The 24031-nt window shown below is 52.8% G+C and overlaps 1 protein-coding gene across 2 annotated transcripts in view; it reads right to left on the bottom strand.

Moving 5' to 3' along the window:
• AJAP1 (adherens junctions associated protein 1) overlaps nt 1-24031 on the bottom strand; it is a 114931-nt gene that overhangs the window by 9443 nt on the left and 81457 nt on the right. For both annotated transcript variants that reach the window (XM_060027279.1, XM_060027363.1), the window contains exon 3: nt 2160-2247. In XM_060027279.1, coding sequence (XP_059883262.1) covers nt 2160-2247 — 88 coding nt within the window. The remainder of the gene's footprint in view (nt 1-2159; nt 2248-24031) is intronic.

The following is a 24031-nucleotide window of genomic DNA, read 5'->3' as shown; positions in this document are numbered from 1 at the left end:
ATCTCCAGGCATGAATTATACATCATTTAATATTAAACGGTAATTCCTGGCCTCTTCAGAAAGATCAACCACAATCAAGCGATCAGCTCTTTTTTCAAAAAATAAAAATAAAATAAAATTTGAGTTTTAAATGCGGCCATTATTGCTGGGAGGATTAGAAGGTAAGGGGTTGACCTGTGTTATCGGAGAGCGGAGGCCTGGTTTGGCCAAAGAATGTCAGCTTGGGCAGAGGCGCTGACTCAGTTTCCCCAGGAACACCTGGATGGGATGGAAACTGTGATGGGTGCCCATGGGGAAAGCCATGTGCACGGGTCGGGGTGGCCATCGTTCATTTGGAATGGACCATGCAATTATCTTTGGGGAGAGTTAAAACTGGGGAACCCTTATCCTCAGCCCCTCCTCTGCCCAGGCTCACAAGTCGGAAATGAAACTGGACCATCGGGACCGATGGAGAGAACTGTGCTTTGTGCCCCGGGAAGTACCCACCTTAATTCCCTGTTCTTCTGGACCACAGAGGCTTCCAGACACTGTGTAGACCAGACACGGGGGTCCCACCCTTGTTGGCCAAGGGATTTGATGGAGAAGGTACGCAGGGACCCCTCCCGACCCCCGGAGGGGCAAGTTCACAAGGATGGAAGGAAGCGCTATCCCCACAGAGGAGGGAAGAGAGGAGGAGACGGGGGGCGCCTCATCAGGACACCAGTTCTCCTCCTTTCCCCCCCTTCACGCTCAGAGCCTGTGCGAAGCGAGGGGGCTCTGCAAGGGGCGGGAGTGTGAGCCCGTCTCCCCATACATTGTGTTAACTTCCTGCCTTGTCTTCCCAATGAGAGGAATCCTGATTGCTGGTGGGGAAGATCCACCCATAAATGGAGGTAAGAAGATGGATGTGAAAGCCAGGGGACACCCCCAAGGTCATGGAACCACTCATCCACCGCCCTGAGCTGTCCTTCCCAAAGGACTCTTTGAGGGTTTGCTGTAAACCCAAAAGTGTGGGCAAACCAAGAGGAAGCTTGCCTGCCTATTACAAAGTCACGAAGTCCGAGGACTCCTCTGGGGGAGGGGCTTTCCCTCACCAAGATGGCCAGCGGGACTGGACCCGCTAAACATCCCTGTGGTCCAGGGCTCCGGAGCCCCTTCTCTGGACAGCCAGCCTTGCCCAAGATGCCCTGTTGGGAGCTCACAGTTATCCTTGTCATCTGCCCCAGAAAATGCCCCGGGTCCTGGGACTGCCGGCCATCAGGAGCGTCAAGGCCTCGCTGGTCTGTTCTGGGTGATGCCACTCCCCTCCCCACCCTCTCTAATCCTGGAGACTGGCTTTCTCTTGCATTTCCATGCATTTCTGTTACCTGGAGGCTGCAGGTAACAGAAGGATGGGAGGGCAGCTCCCTCCCATCAGCCTGTCTGACTTCCTACCACTGGTCAGCAGGGGGTGATTTGGGCGTATGACTCTACAAGGGCCGTTCAGCTTTGATGTTAACAGGAGCCTCGTTTGCTGGAGGAGTGACTGCAGGCAGACAGGGGCCTGGGAGGCATGCGAGCAGCAGGGTTAGCCAGAAGCTCCCTGATTTTCCCAGGGGTGTAGCAGGTGTGTACACCCAGCCAAGGCCAACCTCAAAGTAGGCCAATTTCCAGGAGGAAATAGGCAAAGACAGGCCGCCTGGAGCAAAGCAGTAACCTAGTTCAGCAGACACAGAACGGCTGTGAGAAGAAGGCAGGAGAAAGAGACCAGGACAGCCCAGGACAAGGAGGGGCAGGCAGGGACCCCACCCAGGCTGCTGGTGGGAAATAAGGATAAACTGCGCTGGGAGGGTGACATTCAAAGGTGCACTGGGATCCAAGGGATGGGCTTTGGGAACAGGACACCTGCTGCCTGAGGAACTAAGTCAAGGAGGCCGGGCTCGTGTCCTGCTGCAGAGAAAGCCACCAGAAGGGCAGTGTCAGGGAGCGACACCCTCACCAGCCAGCCAAGCTGCCCGGGGCAAAGGTGAGCGGGTTTAGCAGATCAGGAGCTGCATGCTGTTCTCCATCCCAAACAGAGAAACAATTCCCTGGGCTGTGAACCGAGATCGCGTTTGAAAAGTAAGAACTTTTCTGTGCGTGCTTCCCCGGGGACCCCTACTGATCCCCGTTTCCAGGCCAGAAGGGCCGAGGATCCTTACCAGTTTTTTAAGACAAGAGTTGTAATCAGAGCAGCTATGACCATGATGAGGGAGACGGTGATGGTGATGATCTGATGGACCGCCAAACCTGGAAACAGAGAAAGGGGGAGGGGGGCAATGAAACCAGGGGCATGAGATGAAGGGACCCAGGAAGCGGGGTGTGGCGACCTGTCCCATCAACCCGGCTCTGAATCCCGGGTCCCATCTTGTGCACACACCCTGGCAGGGGGCCCACGCTGACAGGGCCTGCCACATGCTGTGGGTACCAGGGCTGCTCTCACCTGGAGCCCAGGAAGGGAAGCCCCAGCCTGGCCTCTCTCAGTCCCTGAGCTATGACCCGGCCCCTGGGCAGCTGTGTCCTTTCTTGCACCTGCCGAGCCCTTCACCTGGCACAGGTAAGCACTGTCACCCCTCCTTTCTCTCCTCCCAACCTGGGTAAGTTCTGCTCCTCAAGTCTGGGCACCAGGGCAGCTGGCCTGCAAGTGGGAGCAGGGTTTGGCCAGACCCAGGAGGAGCCAGGATGGCCCAGGATTTACTGGGAAGGTGGGGAAGAGAGACATGTATGTTGACACCCTTATAGACTCAGGCACTTGGATCGCTGGGGAGCATCTTCCCCTTTCTAGAACACTTTCCAAGAAGTTCACTGCCAGATGAGCTTCCAGGGAATAAAAGATCCAGGCCCAGCCGCAGATGCTTCCCGAAGTCCCAGAAGAGGATCTGCAGTCTGGCCTCGCGGCTCCGTCTCCACTTGTGTGTGTATATACGTGGTGGGGGGAGGGGACAGGGGAAATGGCAGGACAGGGACAGCAGGACTGGCCACTCCAGAAGCAGCCAGAGCCCTGACCGAGAGCTGTCTGCAAACCCCACACGAGGACCAGGATGGTAGAGGACAGGAATTCTCTCCTCTGCCCCCCTCCTCCTGTATCATCTTTCATCAACCACAGATGCAGAGGGAGAGAGAAAAGACAGGCCGATAACACCTCTGGTCCCCTCCCTGGCTAGTTTCCTGACAATTCATCTGTTACATCCTTTCTGGGACGTGGACACTAGGGTTGAATCTGCTGGTCAGTGAGGGACACTTGAAAGGTCCAGGGCTCTGGCCCCACCCTCCTCCCGTCAGCAAGAACCATGCCTGAGGGCTGGGGGCCAAAGGCTGTGAGGGGCTCAGCAGAGACCCCTGCAAGTGGCAGCACCCTGCCCCCTGGGAGTGCTGACTCCCCATGTTCCTTCACCTCCGCCATTTGAGCGTCTGTCTCTCTCCACTCCAGACATCCATGTGCAGAGAACTACCCATCACACTTGAGAACCCGGCGTGTCCTGGGGTGAGAACACCACGTGTGCATGGTCCAGTGTGGAGGGTTTCAGAGTGTAAGATTCTTCTGGCGGCCTCTCAAGGACACAGTCTCACAAACAGGTGTGACCTCTCTACCGAATATGATCCTCATGGGGGGAGTTGTTAATAAATGATTCAAAGTTGGCATGACCAGAAAACAAGCTTTCTCTTCCTGGCGGCCTCTCTTCCAGGCTATTTCCGTTTGCCCCAAGGAATTCCCTTCCTGAGTCCGCAGGATAGGCACCACTTGGACAACGAGAAAAATCCATGAATGCCATGGGCCTCCCTTCATTCATTCTTTTATGCATGGATTCAAGAATAATTTACTGAGCACCTATTGCACGCCAGTCAGTGACAGTTTTGACTAACTCAGCCATGGTGTCCACCCTCAGGAACAGATTCTCCGGTGCACATTTTTTTAAGTGGCAATGTTCACTGTTGGTTCTGGCCAATGGCTTCCCATGCACCTGTGCCCAATATGTGGCATGTACTATAAATTTCTGAGCCGGCTTGCCTTCCCTCTAGGACTGCCAAATCAGCTTGCCAGTGGGGCTGAAAGCTAGTTATGCCAATAGGGACCACCCTCAATCTCACCATGAAGTGCCCAGCTGCCTCAGTAATCTCTATGTATTCACCAGCTTCCCTGAGACCCAACTCAGACTTTGTTGGCAGAGGGAGGTTGAAATGGATGTCCAGTTTAACGGACAACCAGGAAAGATGCCTGCTCGGTCTTCCCTCACCCTCCATCTACACAATCCTTCTGGTCCAGTCAAGAGATGGCCATGCTGTCATGAAGAGTATGTGCTCCTCCTGTGTCTGTGCTTCCTGTGATGAGAAGGAGGCTGATGATGGTGATGGTGATGGTGATTATGATGGTAGTGATGTTGATGATGCTGGTGATGATTATTATGATGATAATGAAAGTGGTGATGATGATAATGGTGATGGTGCTGTTGCTGATGGTGATAGTGATGATGGAGTTGGTGATAGTGGTGATGTTGAGAAAGTGGTGATGATGGTGATGATGGTGATGATGGTGGTGGTGATGATGATGGTGATGATGGTTGATGGTGGTGATGATGGTGATGATGATGGTGGTGATGATGGTTGATGGTGATGATGGTGATGATGGTGGTGGTGATGATGGTTGATGGTGGTGACGATGGTGATGATGATGGCAATGACAATTCTGATAGTGATTCTAATGATGAAAGTGGTGATGATGTTGCTGCTGCTGATGGTGATGATGATAATGGTGATGGTGCTGTTGCTGATGGTGATAGTGATGATGGAAATGGTGATGGTGATGATGGTGGTAGTGATGATGGTGGTGATACTGATGGTGATAATGAAGGTGATCGTGATCGTATTGATGTTGGTAGTGATGACGGTGATCACAAGTATGCTCAACAAGTATTAGCAATTGTCAGGTGTGTGTTATCCCATTTATTCCTGGCAACAACCCTCAGAGGCAGATACAATCATCATAAATTATGGAAGTGAAAATCATCTGGGCAAGCTTGTGTAAATTCCTTGGGTCATATAGAATGCGCTGGTCCCAAAGCCCACACTAAGAGCAGTAGTATTGTATGATTTTGAGCTCAGACTTTGTTCATCTCAGTTTGGGCTTTGATCTGGGGTCCTTGCATCTTCCAAGAGAGAGGCTGGCACCTCTACCCTCTATATTCTTGAGGAGAATAATCTTCTAAATTATGGAGGCTGGTGCTTGAGCCTAACCACCCCTTCCACGGATTGATCTCTTAAGGAGTGCTCCAGGCTCATTCCAAAAGCCTCTCAGCCATCTTGGCAGGTCACACCCCCAAACTCCATGGCAAGAACTAAACCATTGTTTCTTGGGCTAAACATGCCATCTTCTAGGTCGGAACAATCAACATCTATGGAGTGTAAACGAGCACACTGAATGGGAATGAGCCGACAGGAGTAGTAGGGATTTGTCCAAATTCAGGCCAAGCCCAGCTAGAGGCACTGAGAGTTCCCTTGGAAGAGCAGGGCACTCTGTGGTCCGTGCTCTAATGTCTACAGGGCCAGAGAAGACCCCAGGCCATCACCGGATTTTTGACCTCACATCATGTTACCCAGGGAATTCTTCTGTTGAGTATTTGCAGTGACCAAAGTCCTTGGAAGGGAAGTGTTCCATGAACAGCTGTATCTTAGATGTTTAATTCTCTCCCACTCCCTCTGTCGGTGAGGATGGGAAAGCATTGATTCTCTCCTTCTGGTGGATGAAAGAAACTGAGGCCCAGAGGGGAAGACAGTTGGCTCAAGGGACCCCCTCACTGATGACTGCAAGAATAGAAGACCAGCCCTTTGCCTGAGGTTCTCATGAATCTTTGAGGCCCTTAAGAAAGAGCCAAATCTTCACCATCTTTATATCCACTCCTACATGCCTGCCTCACCACACACATAATGCCTGACACAGTACCTTACAAGAGTAGCTGTGTGGCATATTATTAAATTGATACCTGAAAAGTAGAGAATAAAAAACTAGGGGAGCAGGGAGAAAGGTAATGACGTAATTCCAATATCTGCCTTGTTCTGGAGGTCCTCCTCCTGCCTTCTGTGTGAAATTTCTCCATAGGACTTGCCAAGTTAAAATTTGGAAAAAAATGATATGTAGGTTAATAACCAGCTAGGATCATCTGGGCAGAAATACAAGAATAATATAACAGCTATGCTCTCTAGAAAGACTTCTCTACGCCTGTCTTCACACCCATGATCAATTTAATCCACTGCCTATCCTGCAGAGCCAGGACACAAGGCAATTCTCTACACTGGAGTTCCAGGGAAAAATCAAACATCGAACTCCAGACGAACAAATCTGTAACCACATTCTTGGTAACAAAACTGGTTAGAGGCAAACTCCTTACTGCTCCTCACGTACTTTTCTTGCAAAGCAAACAAACAGCCTTGTACTTCCACTCCTGGCCCATGTGTTTTGATGGGTCACTGGGCCCCAGACATAAGGAATCGATGGCTACAAGAAGACCCCACAGACCCCACAGTCATGATGGTTGAACAAGGACTGGGTCTTCATGTGGTAAGAACGATATTTGTAGGAAGCAGATTGGAAGATGGAAACCCCGTAAGGATGCCTCATCCTTTTCCTCTCTTTGGGAGGTCACTCCTAAGAAGATAATAGAACCACTCATGAGAAGTTGGGTAGTGTGTCAAGCATCTGTCCTATCCTTCAGGCCTCCCCAAATGCCAGAAGTTGTTTCCCCATCTTTGTAAGTCCCTTAAGTTTGTGTGGATCCTGGGTAGGCAAACCTTGACATGAAGCGCCAGATAGTAAATATTTTAGGCTTTGCGGGTAGTATGGTTTCTGTTGCAACTTCTCAACCCTGCGTAAGAGAAGCCGTGGGTCATAGGCACACCAATAAGCACAGCTGTGTGCCAATAACACTTTATTCACAAAAACAAACAATGGCCAGATTTGGCTCACGGGCTATAGTTTGCAGACCCTGATTTAGGTGAATAGCTGAAGGTGGTGTGGCTGATCAACTGAATAGAAGGATAGAATCTATTTTGAACGGTTGGCTGAAGTCGGGACTCCAACTCCCAACTTTTGGTTCTGTAGAACCTTCCTGCTCTACAATCAAAGGTCTACAGTCTTCTGAGACCTTCACTGGCCACTGTCAAGGTAATTTCAAAGACAGCCAAGCCTCTGTCTTATCAAGTGGGTCCATAACAACCCGCAGTGGGCAGTTTCGCCCTACTGGGTATGTCCATGTGAAGCCAGCTTGAGAATAGATCACTGTGTGTGATACTCAATAACCGGATTCTTGATTTTTTGGAGAGTGAAGATCAGTGAGAATCTTACCAATTGAGCCCCTCCAACGGCCCTCAGAAATAATTCCGTTATGTGTCTATCTCAATTTTTCCATTAGGGTTGAAAAGAAACCTCATTGTGTAAAACACAGTAAGGACCTACCGTAGAGCACAGGGAACTTCTACTCTGTACTCTGTAATGACCTATATGGGAAAAGAATCTAAAAAAGAGTGGATATACATATGTGTATAACTGACTCACTTTGCTGTACAGCAGAAACTAACACAACATTGTAAATTAACTATGCTCCAATAAAAATTAATTTAAAAAAATGTTCAGATCATAGAATTCTTGCATTGAGAGAGACCTTACCCCACTCTCTCAACACTCACACCTTCAACACTCACACCAGTTGTTCCCTCTGGCCAGGTCTTTGGTGCTCATTAAATAACGCAGACAGGAACATCTGTGCTATAAACTTTACTGATCCTGGGCAAGGCCATCCTCAAATAGCCTCTGTGCCAGCTGTTGGGTGGGCTGTGATTGGGTTGACAAGGTGGTTACTTTAAGGGAACCTGCACTCTAGACCCCTAAGAAAGGGGCAAAAGCAACCCACTTTCTCCTCTCCACCTTCCAAGGTCAATATTGAATTAATCTTCAAACTCTTTGCCATTCAGACATGGTTCCAGAGCACAGAGCAAGCTGTGTGGGGAGTCTTGCTTCCCTGTCCTGACAGGTGTGATTGTTCCTGCTAATTCAGGGGTTCTTTCTGCTCCTGGTAATTGCCACTGTATACTAATGTGCTAGGAATCAGCTGCCATGCAGATAATGAAAAATTATTCCCAGAATAATGGATGACGACAGATGGATTACCAAGCGCTGCATCAATCAATAGGGCTTTTATGGTTATATTTGTGGTGGTTTGTAATAAGATCAGGCCCTGAAGATTGATGGGGAAATTGGTAATCCATCTCTGGTCTGGATGAATTTCTTACTAAATGGAGCCGAATTAACTGTCCATGTGAGGAACCAACCACTGCAGGACCTTCCCTCTAGTCCTGGAGGGGTGGCGTGGGCTCATCTGGTGGTAGGTACCCTTGGATGGAGGGAGGAACAAGAGCCTGGAATTGAGGCAAAGAGATGGCATTTCTGGGTTTATAGTGGCTCATGTACAAAGCAGGGCTCTTGTGCGCCTGCATTATGGAAACAAAGACCCATTGACAAATGCATCCAAGAATGTCTGCCTCCAGGGGTTGGACAGGTGACAGTGATGACAGTGACAGGTGACAGCAATGCCAATTCCACTGCAAAGAGACCATTCCTTTTCCACAAACACTGCAAAATGTTGACTGCACAGGACGTCTTTGACAAATGGTCTCTGGGAACATGGTGAAGCTCTCAGCATCCATGGCGGGACAGGCGAGAGGCCGGCCCCATTTTCTTGAGGAAGAGGCACCCCAAGGATGAGGGGCTCTTTCTGAGGCAGTCGGCCACCTGGGGGGTGGGGGGCAGGCTGTGGAGGGAAAATGTACCTTCTAAAACTGGGGCGTTCACAGAAATACAAGGACACCTGCTTGGTGGCGGGGTCACGAAGACACCATTTTCTGAGTGACCCTGAAGAGCCTTCCATGGGGTGAGTGATGGACATGCTTGAAGCCAAGACTCTGCTGAGATGATGTGTCGACCCATTGGAAGTCCCTCCAGCCTAGGTCAGGACGTCAGTGGAGAGAACACAGGCTCACCCAGGAAACAGCTGTGCTGACACCTCAAGGAATCACCCCATAAGGACCTCAGAGCCAGGCTGCCACCACGGTCCTCAGCCAGAGATGTCTGAACATGTCAGAAGGCACAGGGGATGGGGGTGGTCCCGCTGGCGTCTAGTGGGTAGAGATCAAAGATGCCGGCAGACATCCTACAACGCACAGGATGGCCCCATAAGAAAGAAAGATCTGGACCCAAACATCAAAGGTGCTGAGGCTGTCTGCTAACAGGAGAAACGCGTGAACAACAAGAAATGGGTGTCCACTCCTCAAACCCACGTCGCACCATCTGAACTGACTTCCCCGGACACCATCATTGAGGTAGCATGAGGTTGGTGGGTCAGACACATCCGGAGATGACACCCTCTGTGGCTGTGACGTGAGAAATATGGTCCTTTCCCTGTTATGACCCCTCTTCTCCCTCCAGCCCCATCCTCACTAATAGCAGGGATGGGGCTAAGGGCAGGGGTGCAGGACTGACTCATGGGCCACCGAGCCAATCCATGCAGTGAAGTGACTCTTGTTGGCAGTGATGCCACCCGTGGTTCTCAGTGAATCAGTTCACATGTAGCTCAGCACCACCGCATGAAGTGGGCACAAAAATGCTCCCCGTTTCCACAGGGAGGTTGCACAGTGCAGCCTGGGAGGTCTCCAAGGCCACTCTCAGGTTCCATAATTCCCTAGAAGGACCCACAGCATTGAACAAAGCTGTTATACTCCAGGTACGGTTTATTACAGTTAAAGGCTACAGATTAAAGTCAGCAACGGGAAGAGTCCAGGAGAGACCAGGAGCTTCCAGTCATCCTGCCAGTGGAGGCGTGGACAGCACTGATTCCTTCCAGTGACCATGGTGACAACATGCATGGGGGATGGCTGGCCAGTGAAGATCCCCTGAGCCTGGCTGTCCAGATTCTTGGTTGGTGCTTGGTCACGTCCACATGGCTGACTTCCCACATGTGGCTGGCCTTGGTTTCCAGCCCGTCCAGAGGTCAGCCGACACAGTAGCCCAAGGCCCCCACCGTAAATCCCCTTATTAGCATAGACTGTGTGCCCTGTCCAAGGTCCCAGGTAAACAAAGACCCTCTTATCAGGCAGGACATTCCGAGGGTTGAGAGGTGACCTCCCAGGAGGGGGGGTCAAGAAATTTCCTTTGAGGGCTTCCCTGGTGGTGGTGGTTAAGAATCTGCCTGCTAATGCAGGGGACGTGGGTTTGAGCCCTGCTCTGGGAAGATCCCACATACCGTGGAGCAACTAAGCCCGTGCGCCACAACTACTGAGCCTGCACTCTAGAGCCCACGAGCCGCAACTACTGAGCCCACGTGCTGCATCTACTGAAGCCTATGTGCTCTAGAGCCTGTGCTTGGCAACAAGAGAAGCCACCGCAAGGAGAAGCCTGCGCACCGCAACGAAGAGCAGCCTCCCCCCACCGCCGCAAATAGAGAAAGCCTGCGTGCAGCAATGAAGACCCAACACAGCCAAAACTAATAAATTAAAATAAATAAATTAAAAAAAAAGAAATTTCCTTTGAGCAAGCTTAACCCTTTATGCACACACAGTCGAGACTCAGCAAACATGGGACTCGAACCCAAGCAGGCTTTCTTCGGGCCTGTGCTTTAGCTGCTCCCCTGAATAGCCCACTGGAGCGACGCTGTCCTTTCTCTGCATGCATTGGCCAATGGCCGTGGAACCATGGTCCTGGGATGATGACATGCACTCTGCTGTCTGCAGCCTCCAAAAGGGACTTGATGTCGGATAACGTCTCCTGACATTAGCCTCAACTAACGCTGTCCCATCCCTGGGTTGGCCACATCTGGGGGCAAGTTCCTCAGTTGAGAACTTCCTTTGCTTTTGGAGACTTTGAACTTTAGAACCCAGTGCTGCAGATGAGGAGACGGAGGGAGACTGAGGCCTAACACGGTCACACGGCAGCCAGATCTAGACCCCAGCGGATGCATCCAGCTACCTTCACTCTTCTCAGCACCGTCTTCTCAGCCAAATCCCAGCTCTGTCCCTCCTCAACCCGAAGGTCAAGCTCTGCCCATTCAGACCTGGGATCTTAGGGAGGGTGGGGTGCGGGGCACAGAGAGCTTGGGAGACCCCCCTCACAGGCAGCAGGGTTTGCTCCACGTTATGGGGCTGAACTGTGTCCCCCCACTCCAAATGCAGATGTTGAAGCCCTGATCCCCACTGCCCTAGAACATGACCTTGTTTGGAAATAGGGTCGTTGTAGCTGTAATTCGTTAAGATGCGGTCATGCTGGAGGAGGGTGGCCCCAATCCAGTATGACTGGAGTCCTTGTCAACAGGGGAAATTTGGACACAGACACACACAGGGAGGAGACCGGAGTGATGCTGCCACAAGCCAGGAGAGAGCCCAGGACGGATGCTTCCCCAGCTCCTTCAGAGGGAGCACGGCCCTGCCAACACTGGCCTCAACTTCCGGCCTCCAGAACAGGGAGAGGATAAACTCTGCTGTTTAAACACCCCCAGGCTGTGAGACAGTATCATGGGGGCCCCAGGAAGCTACTACACCTTCTGAGTCTTGTGACACTCAGGCACGCCAGGGGGTCACTTAGGGTCGGGAGGCCCAGAGCCTCCCCTGCATTTGTAAAATCTCGATCCCCTCACAGCTGACTCCAGAGCCACAGTCTCCTTTTCTTTCTTTTGCCTCCCTCACCCTACACCCTTCAGCCAGTCCCCCGACTGGGCCATCACACGGGGAGGTGGCCGTGCACTCAGAGGCACGGTCTTAACCGCACACGTCACCAGTCTCAAGACAGCCGACACTGGGACACGTGATTTGGTCTCTCTGTAGTGGATTGAACAGTGTCCCCCCAGAATCCACGTCCGCCCAGAACCTCGGAATAAAACCTTATTTGGAAATCGGGTCTTTACAGATTTAATGAATTACTTAAGGATCTGGAGATGATGTTATCCTAGATCCAGGGCGGGCCCTCAAAGCAATGCCTGGTTATCCCTTATAAGGCATACAGGAGAAGAGGACACAGAGAGAACAGGGAAGAAATCCACGTGAAGATGGAAGCAGAGGCCAGAGGGATGCGGCCATAAGCCGAGGGACTGCAGGCACCTAGAGCTGGAGCAACAAGGAGGATCCTCCCTGGATCCTCTGGAGGGAGCGCAGCCCTGAAGACACCTTGCCATTGGCTCCTGGGCTCCAGACCTTTGAGAACACATTTGTATAACTTTATACCCCCAGCCTGTGCCCCAGGACACGGACACACTCGCTTTGCCTCGGTTTCCTCATCTGCAAAAAGAGCCCAGGGAAGGTTTATTCGGGGGATACAGGCAGTCATTAACTGCTCTCTCCTTAAGGGCAGGCATCCTCCTTGTGCAACTGTGAGGCTGGTCCTGGACAGCCCTGCTTCTTCTCTCCCCTATGGCAACAAATTCCCTCTGGAGATGGTGTTAAATGCAGATCCTGACTCAGCCGGCCTCCCACCCAAGGGGCTGAGATCCTGCATCTCACCTGCTCCTGGGGCCGCTGATGCCACATTCAGCGTAGCAAGGCCTTGGAGCAGAGGTCAGAAAACTGGGCCACGTCCCACCCACTGACTGACATTGTAAATAAAGTTTTATTGGCACAAGGCCACGTCCATTCATTTACATGTTGTCTAAGGCTGCCTTTGTGCTACAAAGGCAGAGTTGAGTGGTGTGACCCAAAAGCCTAAAATATTTTCTGTGTAGCCCCTTATGGGAAAGTTTGGGACCCCTGCCCTAGGGGACAGCACCAGAGTGCATGTGGCGTGACTGGAGGGGTGGGTGGGCAGCTAGAGAGAGTGAGGGGTGACTTCTGTTATCCTGCCCACCCTTTTCTCATGTGCCTCTCCTACTGCATGACCACGTGGGTCAGAGGGCAGAGCCATAGGGTCGCACCTTTCAGCAAGTGGCAAAGGCTCGGGAGGGTTTCTGAACTGGATTTAATGGCTATGCACGTGGGTCACCCATGGAAGCCAGGCCCCATCCATCTGGCTGCTCGGTTGGTCTCCGATTCAGTGGGCAGCAGCAACCAGGATGCTGAAGGGGGCCCAAGAAATGGGTCCCCAGCCTGGGGCCCTGGCCACCCCGGACATGGGGGTCAGATCTGCTCATTAACGGCAGGCAGCATTGTTTCCGGCAAAAAGGCCAGTCCCCGAGGGAAATGCAAACCACGCAGATGGGATGGAGTCCTGAACTTCCAGGCAGTGTGCACATCGGGGCGTCTTAAGTGTGTCACCGTCCCCACCTCTCCCGTGTTGTTTGCTGATCCCCCCCAGAACGTGGAGGCTCATATAGGTACACACGTGCACACGCACACAGGGCCTGTACACTCACACGCGTGCGCATACCCGCGCGCGCACACACACGCTGAATTCATTGCTCCTCCCATTGAAGAACAGAAGCAGCTGATACTCAGCTTTGAGCTCAGTAGCCAAAATGGAAATGACCCATTTCCTTCACAGAACTCCCAACAGCATTTGAATATTTCAACAAAGGATGGCAGGCTGGGGAGGGGCGACTTGCGGGGAGCAGCCAGTGGTATTGCCTGATGCTAAGGAGAGGTGGCGCGGTGGGGCGGGGGGCAGGGGGCAGTGGAGGGACGCACACGGTGCCCCACCAGCCAGCGCTTCCGAGAGCACAGGACCTTCTGCTGTCAGAGCGGCATGGTCCTGGGCCCCCGGCAGCTGGAGCTCTGGGTCCCACGTGTCAGCTGCAAAGTCTGTGACTAGATTACTCGCCATCAGAACCAGCACCCACCATCAGGACGGAGTCTATATTTAGCCCATAGAACGGTGAATGGCTCAAACCTCTAGGCAAAGAGTGAGGTCTGCCCACCTACCCCCCAGAGCCACCCTCACGATGCCACCTGCACCTTCCCACTTTGCAGGCCTGTGCTGCCAGGGCTCCAGACCAGGAGGTGGCGCACAGAAGGTGTGTGGAGGATAGTGGCACACATCCTGGTGATCGTGACCTCGGAGTCTGGGCAGAGGCTCAGGCTGCCTTCCTGCTACAGGAGAGGGCTGGGCCTGCCGGCTCAGAGCGTGGCCCAGAACAGACTCCCTACAAACGTGCCCCAAATAAACAGGAGGACCAGCGCTGCATCCGTACCAGAAAGCCCCAGGGCGCCGGGAAAGGTGGGAGGGATAAATTAGGAGTTTGGGATTAACATACACACACTACTATACATAAAAGAGATAACCAACAAGGACCTGCTGTAGAGCACAGGGAACTCTACTCAATATCTTGTAATAACCTATAAGGGAAAAGAATCTGAAAAAGATTCTATATATATATATATATATATATATATATATACACACTTTGCTGTACACCTGAAACTAACACAACACTGTAAATCAACTATACTTCAATAAATAAATAAATAAATAAAAGCCCCAGGATGTTCAGAGATACCACAGCCTGGTTCCCACTCACCGTCCAGTCCCAGAGGCTTTAGTTCCACTAATCTTTTTATTTAAGGCTCTCTTTTAGAACACATTCCCTGTGCCCCAGACATCTCTCCAAATCAGACAGATGGGGGCCCAGACTGTGGGGTATTTACCTCCCTGTGGTGTGTGACCTTGTCCCCTCTCTATTTTCAGTGATGTTTCAGCGTGTTGACCATGGCCCAGGACACACATGCCTGTCTGATGGCTCCATCCGAGAGGAGCAGACCTAAGCGTGGCTCCGCAGTCAACAGGCAGATACCAGGCGAAGGACAGAGTGAGTGATTCTCGGATGCCGGCTGAGTACTGGAGGGGGATTCAGCAATCTCAGACAGAAGACCCCTCGCAGGTCGGTGTGTCACAGGTAAGGACAATCATGGGACAGCGACAGGTGTAATAATGAACTCCACCACGTTTGGACCTGGCTGGACTTGCATTCCGACCTCAGCTCTGGAGCTTCGAGCTTCCTACCTTTGGAATTGCTCTGAAGGTTGCGGATGACCCACTAGCCTGGTGCCCCCTGCAGTGCAGGTGCCGCCGCTGCTCCTGGCCCAGGGTCTTGGGTACAGGAAAGAGCGTGTCTGGGTGGGGCTTGGCTCTGAGAACATGATTTCAGATGGAAGCTGCCTGCTGATTCCTGCATCCTCCAGGGTCACTCATGAGAACGCCTTCTGTGCTCAGGCCGTCAGGGGCTGGGGGAACGCTGTCATCAAGCAGTGGCACGTGATGTGCCCTTTGATGAGCGAGGCGGGATTGGGCCACGACTCCGTGCTTTGCCTGCAGGACCTCAGACGGCCACCCATCATTTCCCTGGTCCCACGCAGGCCCTGAACGTCCCCCAATGAGACAGGATTGAAGGGTGACACCTCATCTGCAGACAGTCCCTGCTAGATAGGGAAGTGACACATGTACATTCAGGGGATCTTTATTGAGGACCTACTGTGTGCAGGCACTGGGCTAGACACTAAGCTGCAGCTGGGGACAAAAGCAGGTGTGTCCCCACCCTGTGCACACTGCAGTCAGAGACCGAGGGGGCAGGTGCCACCCAACACGCTCAGAAATAACTGTGCATTGCTCTGTGACAAAGGATCCAATGACAAGAGGTACCATGAGGGCCTATTATGAGCCAATCCAGGAAGGCACAGAAAGGGTCCCCAAGAGACTGAGACCCTCAGACTAGTCCCCTGGCTGTGATGTCACCATGGTGGCCCCAAGTGTTCCTCCCTCCCTCCATCTTTGTCACTTGGAGTGCCCCTGTCACCCCCAGCCCCTGATATGGTGACCTGCCCCAGCTCTCACCTCTGGGCTGGGCCAGTGATGCAGCAGAGGCTGGACATGGGTTTATGTGCAAGGCTGGACATGGGTTTATTTTTTTTTTTTTTCGGTACGTGGGCCTCTCACTGTTGTGGCCTCTCCCGTTGCGGAGCACAGGCTCCGGACGCGCAGGCTCAGCAGCCATGGCTCACGGGCCCAGCCGCTCCGCAGCATGTGGGATCCTCCTGGAGCGGGGCACGAACCCGTGTCCCCTGCATCGGCAGGCGGACTCTCAGCCACTGCGCCACCAGGGAAGCCCTGGACATGGGTTTATGTGCGAGGCTGGCTCCTTTGCATGTTGTTGTTGCCATGGGAATATGCCCAGGACACCACTGGGGGATGGGGCACAGGTGGAGCAGAGCTGACAGCCTCAATCCTGGGATGGAAGCCAGCCCAGATCAGCAGACAGAGCAACCCCAGCCATGTGCACGAACCCCAGGAATTTCCTGGTATGGTTGCATTCCCTGAGGTTTGGTGCTGTTTGTTATGTGGCATCGCTAGAGCCATGGCTAACTGATACACTAGGTGAAGAGGGAAGGGGATGGTTCTTCCTGGGAAAGAGGAGGAACTGCATGGGTGAAGGTCAGAGTGGGACTTCCTGGGAGGCCTTGTGGCAGGAGTGATGCGGGGGATTACAGCTCCCTGAGGGGTGTGGCTGTTTCCAGTCCAGAGCTCAGAGAACCAATCATCTGAGATGCGGCATCTAATGCTCGCAGACTTATTCACTGTGGTCACGTCCCCGACAACTACTTATACATGAGCCTCAGGCTCTCCCTTCATGAACGCCAGGCTCTGACACACAGGATGAAGGGTGAGGACCTGGGAGGATTGGTTTGATTTGCTTGGTAGAGAGAAGGGTGAGGGAGGGGGCCGTGGGCTTCCTTAAGGCAGCCCACCTGAAGGGACCACCCTGCCTCCCCAAAGGCTCTTCTCCGGGTTCAAAAACAATAAGAATTCTGTGCGTGCAGCTTAGGCCCCTCCTAGAGATCTGTGATGCACAGGTTCGAGCATCCTCCGTAAAAGAAGCCGATTTCAGAAAGCTGGTTTAACCCAGCCTTCCCCAGATGCTGAGGAAACTAAGTACCCGTGGAGCTGCACAGAACGTGGGCGCAGGAGAGGAGCACGCACCCCGTCGTGTGGTTCTGCTGCTTCTCCAAATCCCGCTCACTTGCTGCTGCACCCTCGGCTGTCAACAAACGTTTGCGGACGGAGACAAGGAACTCAATGTGGGAATCGCTGATCCGGGGGGACGATCTTTGTTGCCTAATCTTGGCTGGGACAAGCTTCTGCTTTGGAGATTAAAAAGCCAGAGAAGAGCTGTCCGGGGTTCCTGTCCACGACAAACCCGCCCAGAGCATCTGGAGCACAGGGTCCCAGGCTCCGAGCCAGGCAGCCGTACATCAGCCCTGGCTGAGCTGCTTTCGGCTTGCTTCTCCTGGTTTGGGGCCCTGCCTTGGCCACTGCTCTGTTTCTACACTGAGAGTCATCTCATTGATGTAGGGAACAAAACCCCATCTGTGACAGCCTTTCTGCGAGTTCTAAGCCAAACTTTCAGGGTTAGACTGAGCCTGAGGGGCAGGGTGGGAAGGTCTGGCCCAGTCTCCATGGAGCACTGTGCTAAGTTTGCAAACAGAGCCCAGCCCGGAGGCCCAGTTGGCTGTCAGGTCTACCTTCAAAGTCCACTGACAGTGTCATCGGAGCCAGCAGGAGAGAGATGGTTATCCCCAGGTTCCATTAAAACCTCTTTGTAGCCAGAAAGTTTGGGGAAATTCCAATGCAATTTTGATGGGGGCGGTGGGGGGTATTAGAGAACAGGGGAAAGGCATGCACTCCCAGCACCAGCTGCCCACTTTTGAAAGGCTTCTCAGTGGGGAATATCCTTAAATCCAAATAGCTGCTGCTGCAGTCTTTACGCTGCTAACTACCATTCTGTTAAAACAATAAACAAAGAGCCACATTTAAAGGCCCCCATACCACCATCTCCACCCAACAGCCCCGCCTGGCCCTCCCGCTGACCTCAGGCGGTGGTCTGATGCCCCTCGTCCCACCAGGATGGGAGCAGTCCATGCCTGTAGTATACTGCAGGGAGGGGCACTAGGAGAGAACCACACCCACCCAAGGCAGGGCCACCTGCCAGTCCTGCTGGGAAGCACCTGGCCCAGGTCGGGCTAGGCCTCCCTCTGCATCTTGCCTCTCTGAGGTTGCTGCAAGGTCAGGACATAAAAGGTCCAGGCAGTGATGGCTTTGGGACCAGTCCCCGTGATGCCAGGGGAGCAGGGAGGAAGGCCTGATGGTGGGAGGCCCAGGAGAGGGGAGGAAGAAGGAAACCGATGGGAAAACAGCGGTTCTTTGCTTTGCTCTGGGGTCCCTGCAACATTCCAACTCATGTTCTCAAGACAGGCTTTCAAAGCACAAGCCTGAGACCCCATCAGAGAGAACAAGCAGAAACAGAAAAATGTTCAAGTTCAGTCTGTGAAGTCAGAAGCCAGGAATTTCCTGAGAGTTCAGAGAACAGAAAAGGCATTATCCTCCCACCCCCCCAGATGACAGCTGTTTGGAGTCAAGGAGGCATCTGTGGGCTACAGACATAACAGAGGCTGAAACCTTCCAAGGAGGATGGCCTTCCAGAAAGATGGTAACCCGGCTTCCAGTCTCATAATTGCAACCTTGCCGCCTGAGGAACAGCCTCTAAGCAGGGGTCTGCAGACTCTTCCTGCAAAGGGCCAGACGTTAAAGTTTAGGCTTCGTGGCCCATATAGTCCGCACTGCAACCATTCACCTCTGCCACTGTAGCTCAGAAGCTGCCACAGACCAACGCCAGCAAACAGGTGGGGCTGAGTCCAACGAAAAAGTGGACACTGACATTCACATTTCAGATAATATCCACATAGTATGAAATAATATCTTTTTGATTTTTTCCCAACCATTCAAATGTGTTTTAAAAAAATATTCTTAGCTCCTGTAACGTACAAAAGCAGAAAACAGGTAGGGTTTGGTCCACAGGCTGTACTTTGGCAACCTCTAGTCTAAAGTTTCAGATGATCTCTATAGCTTTTCGGATACAATGTCCAGCATCTAACACAAGATTACCAGACACAGTAGGGGATAGGACCCAATGCACAAAAATCAAGAGAGAAAAACAAAATAACAGACAGAAAAAGTAGCCTCCTGGAATATCCAGGTTTTGTAGCACCACATTTCAAATAACAGTGACTAATCTCTTATTAAAGAAAACAGATTACAAGACGGAGCATTTCAAGAGAGAACTGGGTAAATACTAATATCTTCTATATAAAGAATGCATATGAATAATTTATATATTTATGTACAAATAATACGTATGAATTTTTTGGAAGAAAACAGAATATACTCCTGCTAATTCCTATGTGATTGACCTTGGGCAGTTCTTGCTTCCTTTTGGGGTCCTAGTTTCCCCATCTGTGTAGCGGGGAACTAGGCCTACATTGTGGTCCCTATCCAAATGTTCTTCTGAGCCTTGACATTGTACCTTCTAGGGGGTCGAGAAGGACGAATAAGGAGGCTTTGGGGTCCCCACTTCTGTTCACACTGTACTGCTCCCTTTCAACCTGTTCTCCACACTGGAGATAGTAGATTTCACTAAAAAGCACTTTGAAAATTTGGGGTTGATTAGTGCACAAGGGCCTTTGCAGAAGCAAAGAAGTAAGATTCTGTGAAAGGAGGAGATGCATGATCTTCAAAGGCAGGGATGGGATGATCAGAAAAGGCCATGGAAAAGGACCTGTTGGGTGGTCAGAACGAAGGCCATTGGCTAAGGAGCCCCCAGGTCATTGTTGGCAGGAAGTCTGTGCAAAGGGCATGAGGAGTCCTGGGCAGAACAGAACCCACTGGCACCCCTGCATCAGGATGTGCCGTCCCCAGCTTTGCAAGGTCTCCCTCTACCCTGAGGACCTAGCCTTTGTCTCATGCCTTGAATTCCACCCTTTAGCTCCTGGTCTTTGACAGGCAAACCCTCCTTGGAAGACTGAACCATTCAGGTGACTGTGATTGGGTGGGGCATGGGGAGTGTGGGAGGTCAAGGTCTTTTCTTAGCAACACAAGGGATTCAGAGGAGCAAGAAAGTCCCGGGTCCTGATGAACCCGGTGATGTCGAGAAGCTGAGGAAGGATAGGGGCCGACCCTCATGGAGAGCTCCACACCAGGAATTGCACCAGGCTCTTTCCTACTTAGCCAGTGTAGACTCTACCACATGACAGTCAGTCCTCCTTGTTTAGCACCTGCTATGTGCCAGGTAGACCGCTTGGTCCTCCCTGCTCTGCAGGATGGCGAATACAGGGCACACAGAGATTGCATGGGAGCCCTCCCTGGCCAACCCTGGCAGGTCTCAGCACTCTGATTGCCGTCTCTACACTGACCGTGCTGTGGCATCCTCTCTTACCAAGACCCCTCACCTTCTACATGCTTGCCTCTGCTGGGATCTCCCTGGGGAAGTTCTGAGCCCCTCATGCACAAACCAAACCTGTCCCTTCCTTGCCCATCCATCTCGGTGGACGATCTCAGTGTCTTCTGTCTCTCTCCCTCCTGCCTGCCCCTCCTTTGGTCACTGACACACTGTGGCTTTACCTCTCGTGTATCTGATGGAGTCTCCTCCGCCCACTGAGCCCTGCACTTTGCCTGGTGGCTTCCCTGGCTAACTTGCCCTTTCTCCCTGCGGGCACTGATCACCATCCAGCAGGACAGCAGCAAGTGGGGGCGGGAGTAGGTCTGTTCGTATTAGGGGCCAGCGGGCGGCCGAGTCCAGAAACTAGGGCCCCCGTCCAGCCCCACAGCCACTGTGTCCAGAGTCGCCCATGCACTCAGCTTCTGCCCAGGCCAGGCTGGCGTGTCAGGGCCCAGGGACCGGCCCTTACCACACAGGAAGTGGGAACACATTTTTTAGAGAGCAGGGATGCTTTTCCCTTGGGTTTTGTTTCAACTGCCTTCCATCCTCCTGGGTGAAATACCGTCCTCTGGGCTGCCCACGAGCCTGCTCTGCTTTTCAGAGGAAAAGGCCAAGTCCAGTATAAAGCTGGGGTACAGACACCCCAGACAGACGGGCGCAGCCGTGAGTGTGAGCCGTGTCCAGACTGGCACACCCTGGCGGTGAGCTGGTCCCCACCCCCCTGGCTCCTGCCCACACCCCCTGGAGAGAGTGCTGCATCCCAGGCTCGTCACGTGACCTGATTTCTGGAACTGAATGGAATCAGAACACTCGTTCATGGCTGCCCTACGTACTGCGCTGGACAAAGGTGGCAAAGTCCTTCTCTCTCTCTCTATCTCTGTGTCTCTCAGAAGGTCAGACCCCTCCCTCACTTCCTTTTGGTCCAATCAGACTTGATAGCAGGGGTCCTCTCACAGTGACGGAGGACGAGGCTTTTCACAGGAGGTTTGAGGCTCCCTGCGTCCCCTCACCCTTCACCATGGCACGTGCCCCACTTCAGCCACCCCCAGGGACCCGCTACAAAGGATGGGGCAGATGCCTCCGCCCATCAACACGACAGCTGCCACGTGCGCCGTCCACTCCAGGTTTACTGGAAAACCACTTCAGAAGTTACAAGGATGATGAGGTCAGCTGTCGGGTCCCTTTGGTCACCTCCCGTCTCCATCTTTAGCACAAAAGCCTGGAGGGCAGTGAGGCCACCGGGCAGCCCTGCCCTGATGGCTTGACGTGCGTCCACGCCTCCAGTGTGTCCCCCTGGTGCACGCGGGTACACGCACGGGCAGACAGGTGCACACATGCACAACACGCATGAATCAAAGTTAACAGGATTGAAACAACAGAGCCCTTTGGGCTGCACTGTGTGTGGTGGTGGGTGCCTGGAATGTGACACAGGTTGAGAAACGGTGCTACAGGCGGAATGGTGCCCCCCTTAAAAGATAGGGTGAGGTCTGAGCCCCCAGGGCCTTGGAATGAGACCTTATTCGGAAACAGAGTCGTGACAGATGTAATCAGCTACGAGGACACGCTGGAGCAGAGTGGCCTCTGATCCAATGTGACGGGCGCCCTTACGACAACAGGCGAGGACGCACAAAGACACACGGAGAGAAAACGGCCACGTGACCACAGAGGCAGCGATCAGAGCATTTCGGCTCTGAGCCGAGAGTCACCTGGGAGTGCAAGAGCCAGGATCCTCCCTTAGGGCGCTCGTAGAGAGCACGGCCCTGCCATCACCTCGATCCTGATCTCGGCCTCGGGGCTCTGAGAGTCCGTCTCTGTCGTTTGAAGCCTCCCTCGCCCCAGCCCGGTCTGTGGTGCTTTGTCACGGCAGTCAGAAGACACTAACACAAACAGTGAAGGCTGGATTCTGGGCTCAGGCAGCCACGTGTCCACGGAAGGGGCTTCTGGAAAGAGGCCCGGGATGGACCTGATACAGACATGCTCGTCTGCTGGCAGCACGGAGCAAGCCCCTGCTACCCTTGGCCTCATATGCAGACCCTCCGTCCCAGCAGCACAGTGACCACAGGGACACAGCCCCTCCCGACATGGCACGGGGTGACCCAAGGCCACCAGCTACCACATCAACCGAACTCCCAATATGGGGAGGCAATTTCTCGAGCTGGGGAGCACTTCTGGAAGCCAAGCTGTGACCAACCAAACGAACAGGCAAAGCAAATTCTGGGGTTCATTCCGTTCAACCACTACCACCCAAGCCGGGTGCCCTCTGAGCTGCAAAAGAAGGGAATTCAGTGGAAATAGTTAATACCAAATGTGCCGATTTCCATCCGAAGCCACAAAGCCTATTTTCAGTCACGGTGTGAAATCAGCTTGCTGCCAGACTTGGAGCGGTCAGTGTAGGACAGTTTGGGTCCTTCCGCAGGGGACGGTGATGAGCTACCATTTGTGGGGTCACGGCTGCATGCCAGGAGCTGGGAGGCCATAACACACAGTAGTGCTTCTTCTTACAACAAAGTACTCTTACAGAGCAGGTGTAGTGGGTCGAACAGTGCCACCCAAAGGTATATCTAATTCCTAAATACCTCTGAATGTGACCTTATTTGGAAATAGTCTTTGCGGTTGTAATTGGTTAAGGATCTCTATCATCCTGGACTTAGGGTGGGCCCTAATCCAATGACAGGCATCCTTAGTAAAGAAAGGAGAGGGAGATTTGGGACAACAGAGGCACAAGGAAGAAGCCATGTGAAGACAGACGCAGAGATTGGAAAGATGTAGCCACAAGCCAAGGACCGCCTGGAACCCCCAGCAACTGGAGGAGGCAGGAAGGCTCCTCCTCTGGAGGCTCCGGAGGGAGCCCAGCCCTGCCCACACCTTGACCTTGGACTTCTGGCCTCCAGAGCTGTGGAATGGTACTTTTCTGTTTATTTTAAGGCCTCGGTTTGTGGTGACCTGTCACAGCAGGCTCTGCTGTCCTCGCTCTGTGAGGAGGGAAGGGAGCTGGTCCCAGTTGCCAGTTGCCTGGTCCATGAGAGAGCCCGTGTTCAGACTCAGCTCAGCATGATTTCAAAATCCATACTCTCTCCACAGGTCCTCAAGTCCCAGCCGAACACTGAGCGGGCCATTCGCCCAGCAGCAGAGGGGCATGGGGCAAGGATTTTATCTAAGAGAATGAATTTCCCAGGACCCGGAGGCCTCTGCTGCTGGACTCCCCCTAAGATGCATGGATGACCCGCCTACTCTGGACTCGGAACCAAAAGGAAAAGGGAGGGAGGCTCACACTTTTCAGAGGCAGCGTTTCATCCCCCATCCTCGGCGCTCCACCCAGGCGCTCTGGGAGCTCCAAGACATGCATAATTCATTCCCGGGCGTAAATCAATCCCGAGACACACAGCTCACTGGCAGTGGGAGGGTCCCGGCAGAAGGAGGAGGGGCCCCCAGTGGGGACCCCCTCACACCCCTTTCTCAGGGTTGCACTTTATTATTTCCTAATCAAAACACCAGACCTGTACCTGATGTCAAAGATGCAAGGCAGGGGCTGCAATGCCACAAAAGGCGTGGAGAGAAGCCTAAGTTTCAAAATAGGAGAGAAAACAAAGAAGCCAGAACACCTGCTCCCAGCTCGGAAGGAGGCCGAATCGTCCCTGAGCTGTTTCCGTACACGTGAGCTAAGCGGAGGCCCCGGAACAATTAATTTAGGAAATTGTCATCCTAGACTCCGACCAACTCCAGACCTTGAAGGGTCTCTGACGACCGTTTGTTATCATTACACATTGTTATTGAGCCTGATTGCCTGTGATTATTCTGATTATTTCAATTCC

Source organism: Delphinus delphis, chromosome 1, assembly GCF_949987515.2.
Source record: "Delphinus delphis chromosome 1, mDelDel1.2, whole genome shotgun sequence".
Taxonomy (NCBI): domain Eukaryota; kingdom Metazoa; phylum Chordata; class Mammalia; order Artiodactyla; family Delphinidae; genus Delphinus; species Delphinus delphis.
The sequence above is the reverse complement of the archived record's forward strand: the minus strand, read 5'-3'. Positions and strand labels throughout refer to the sequence as shown.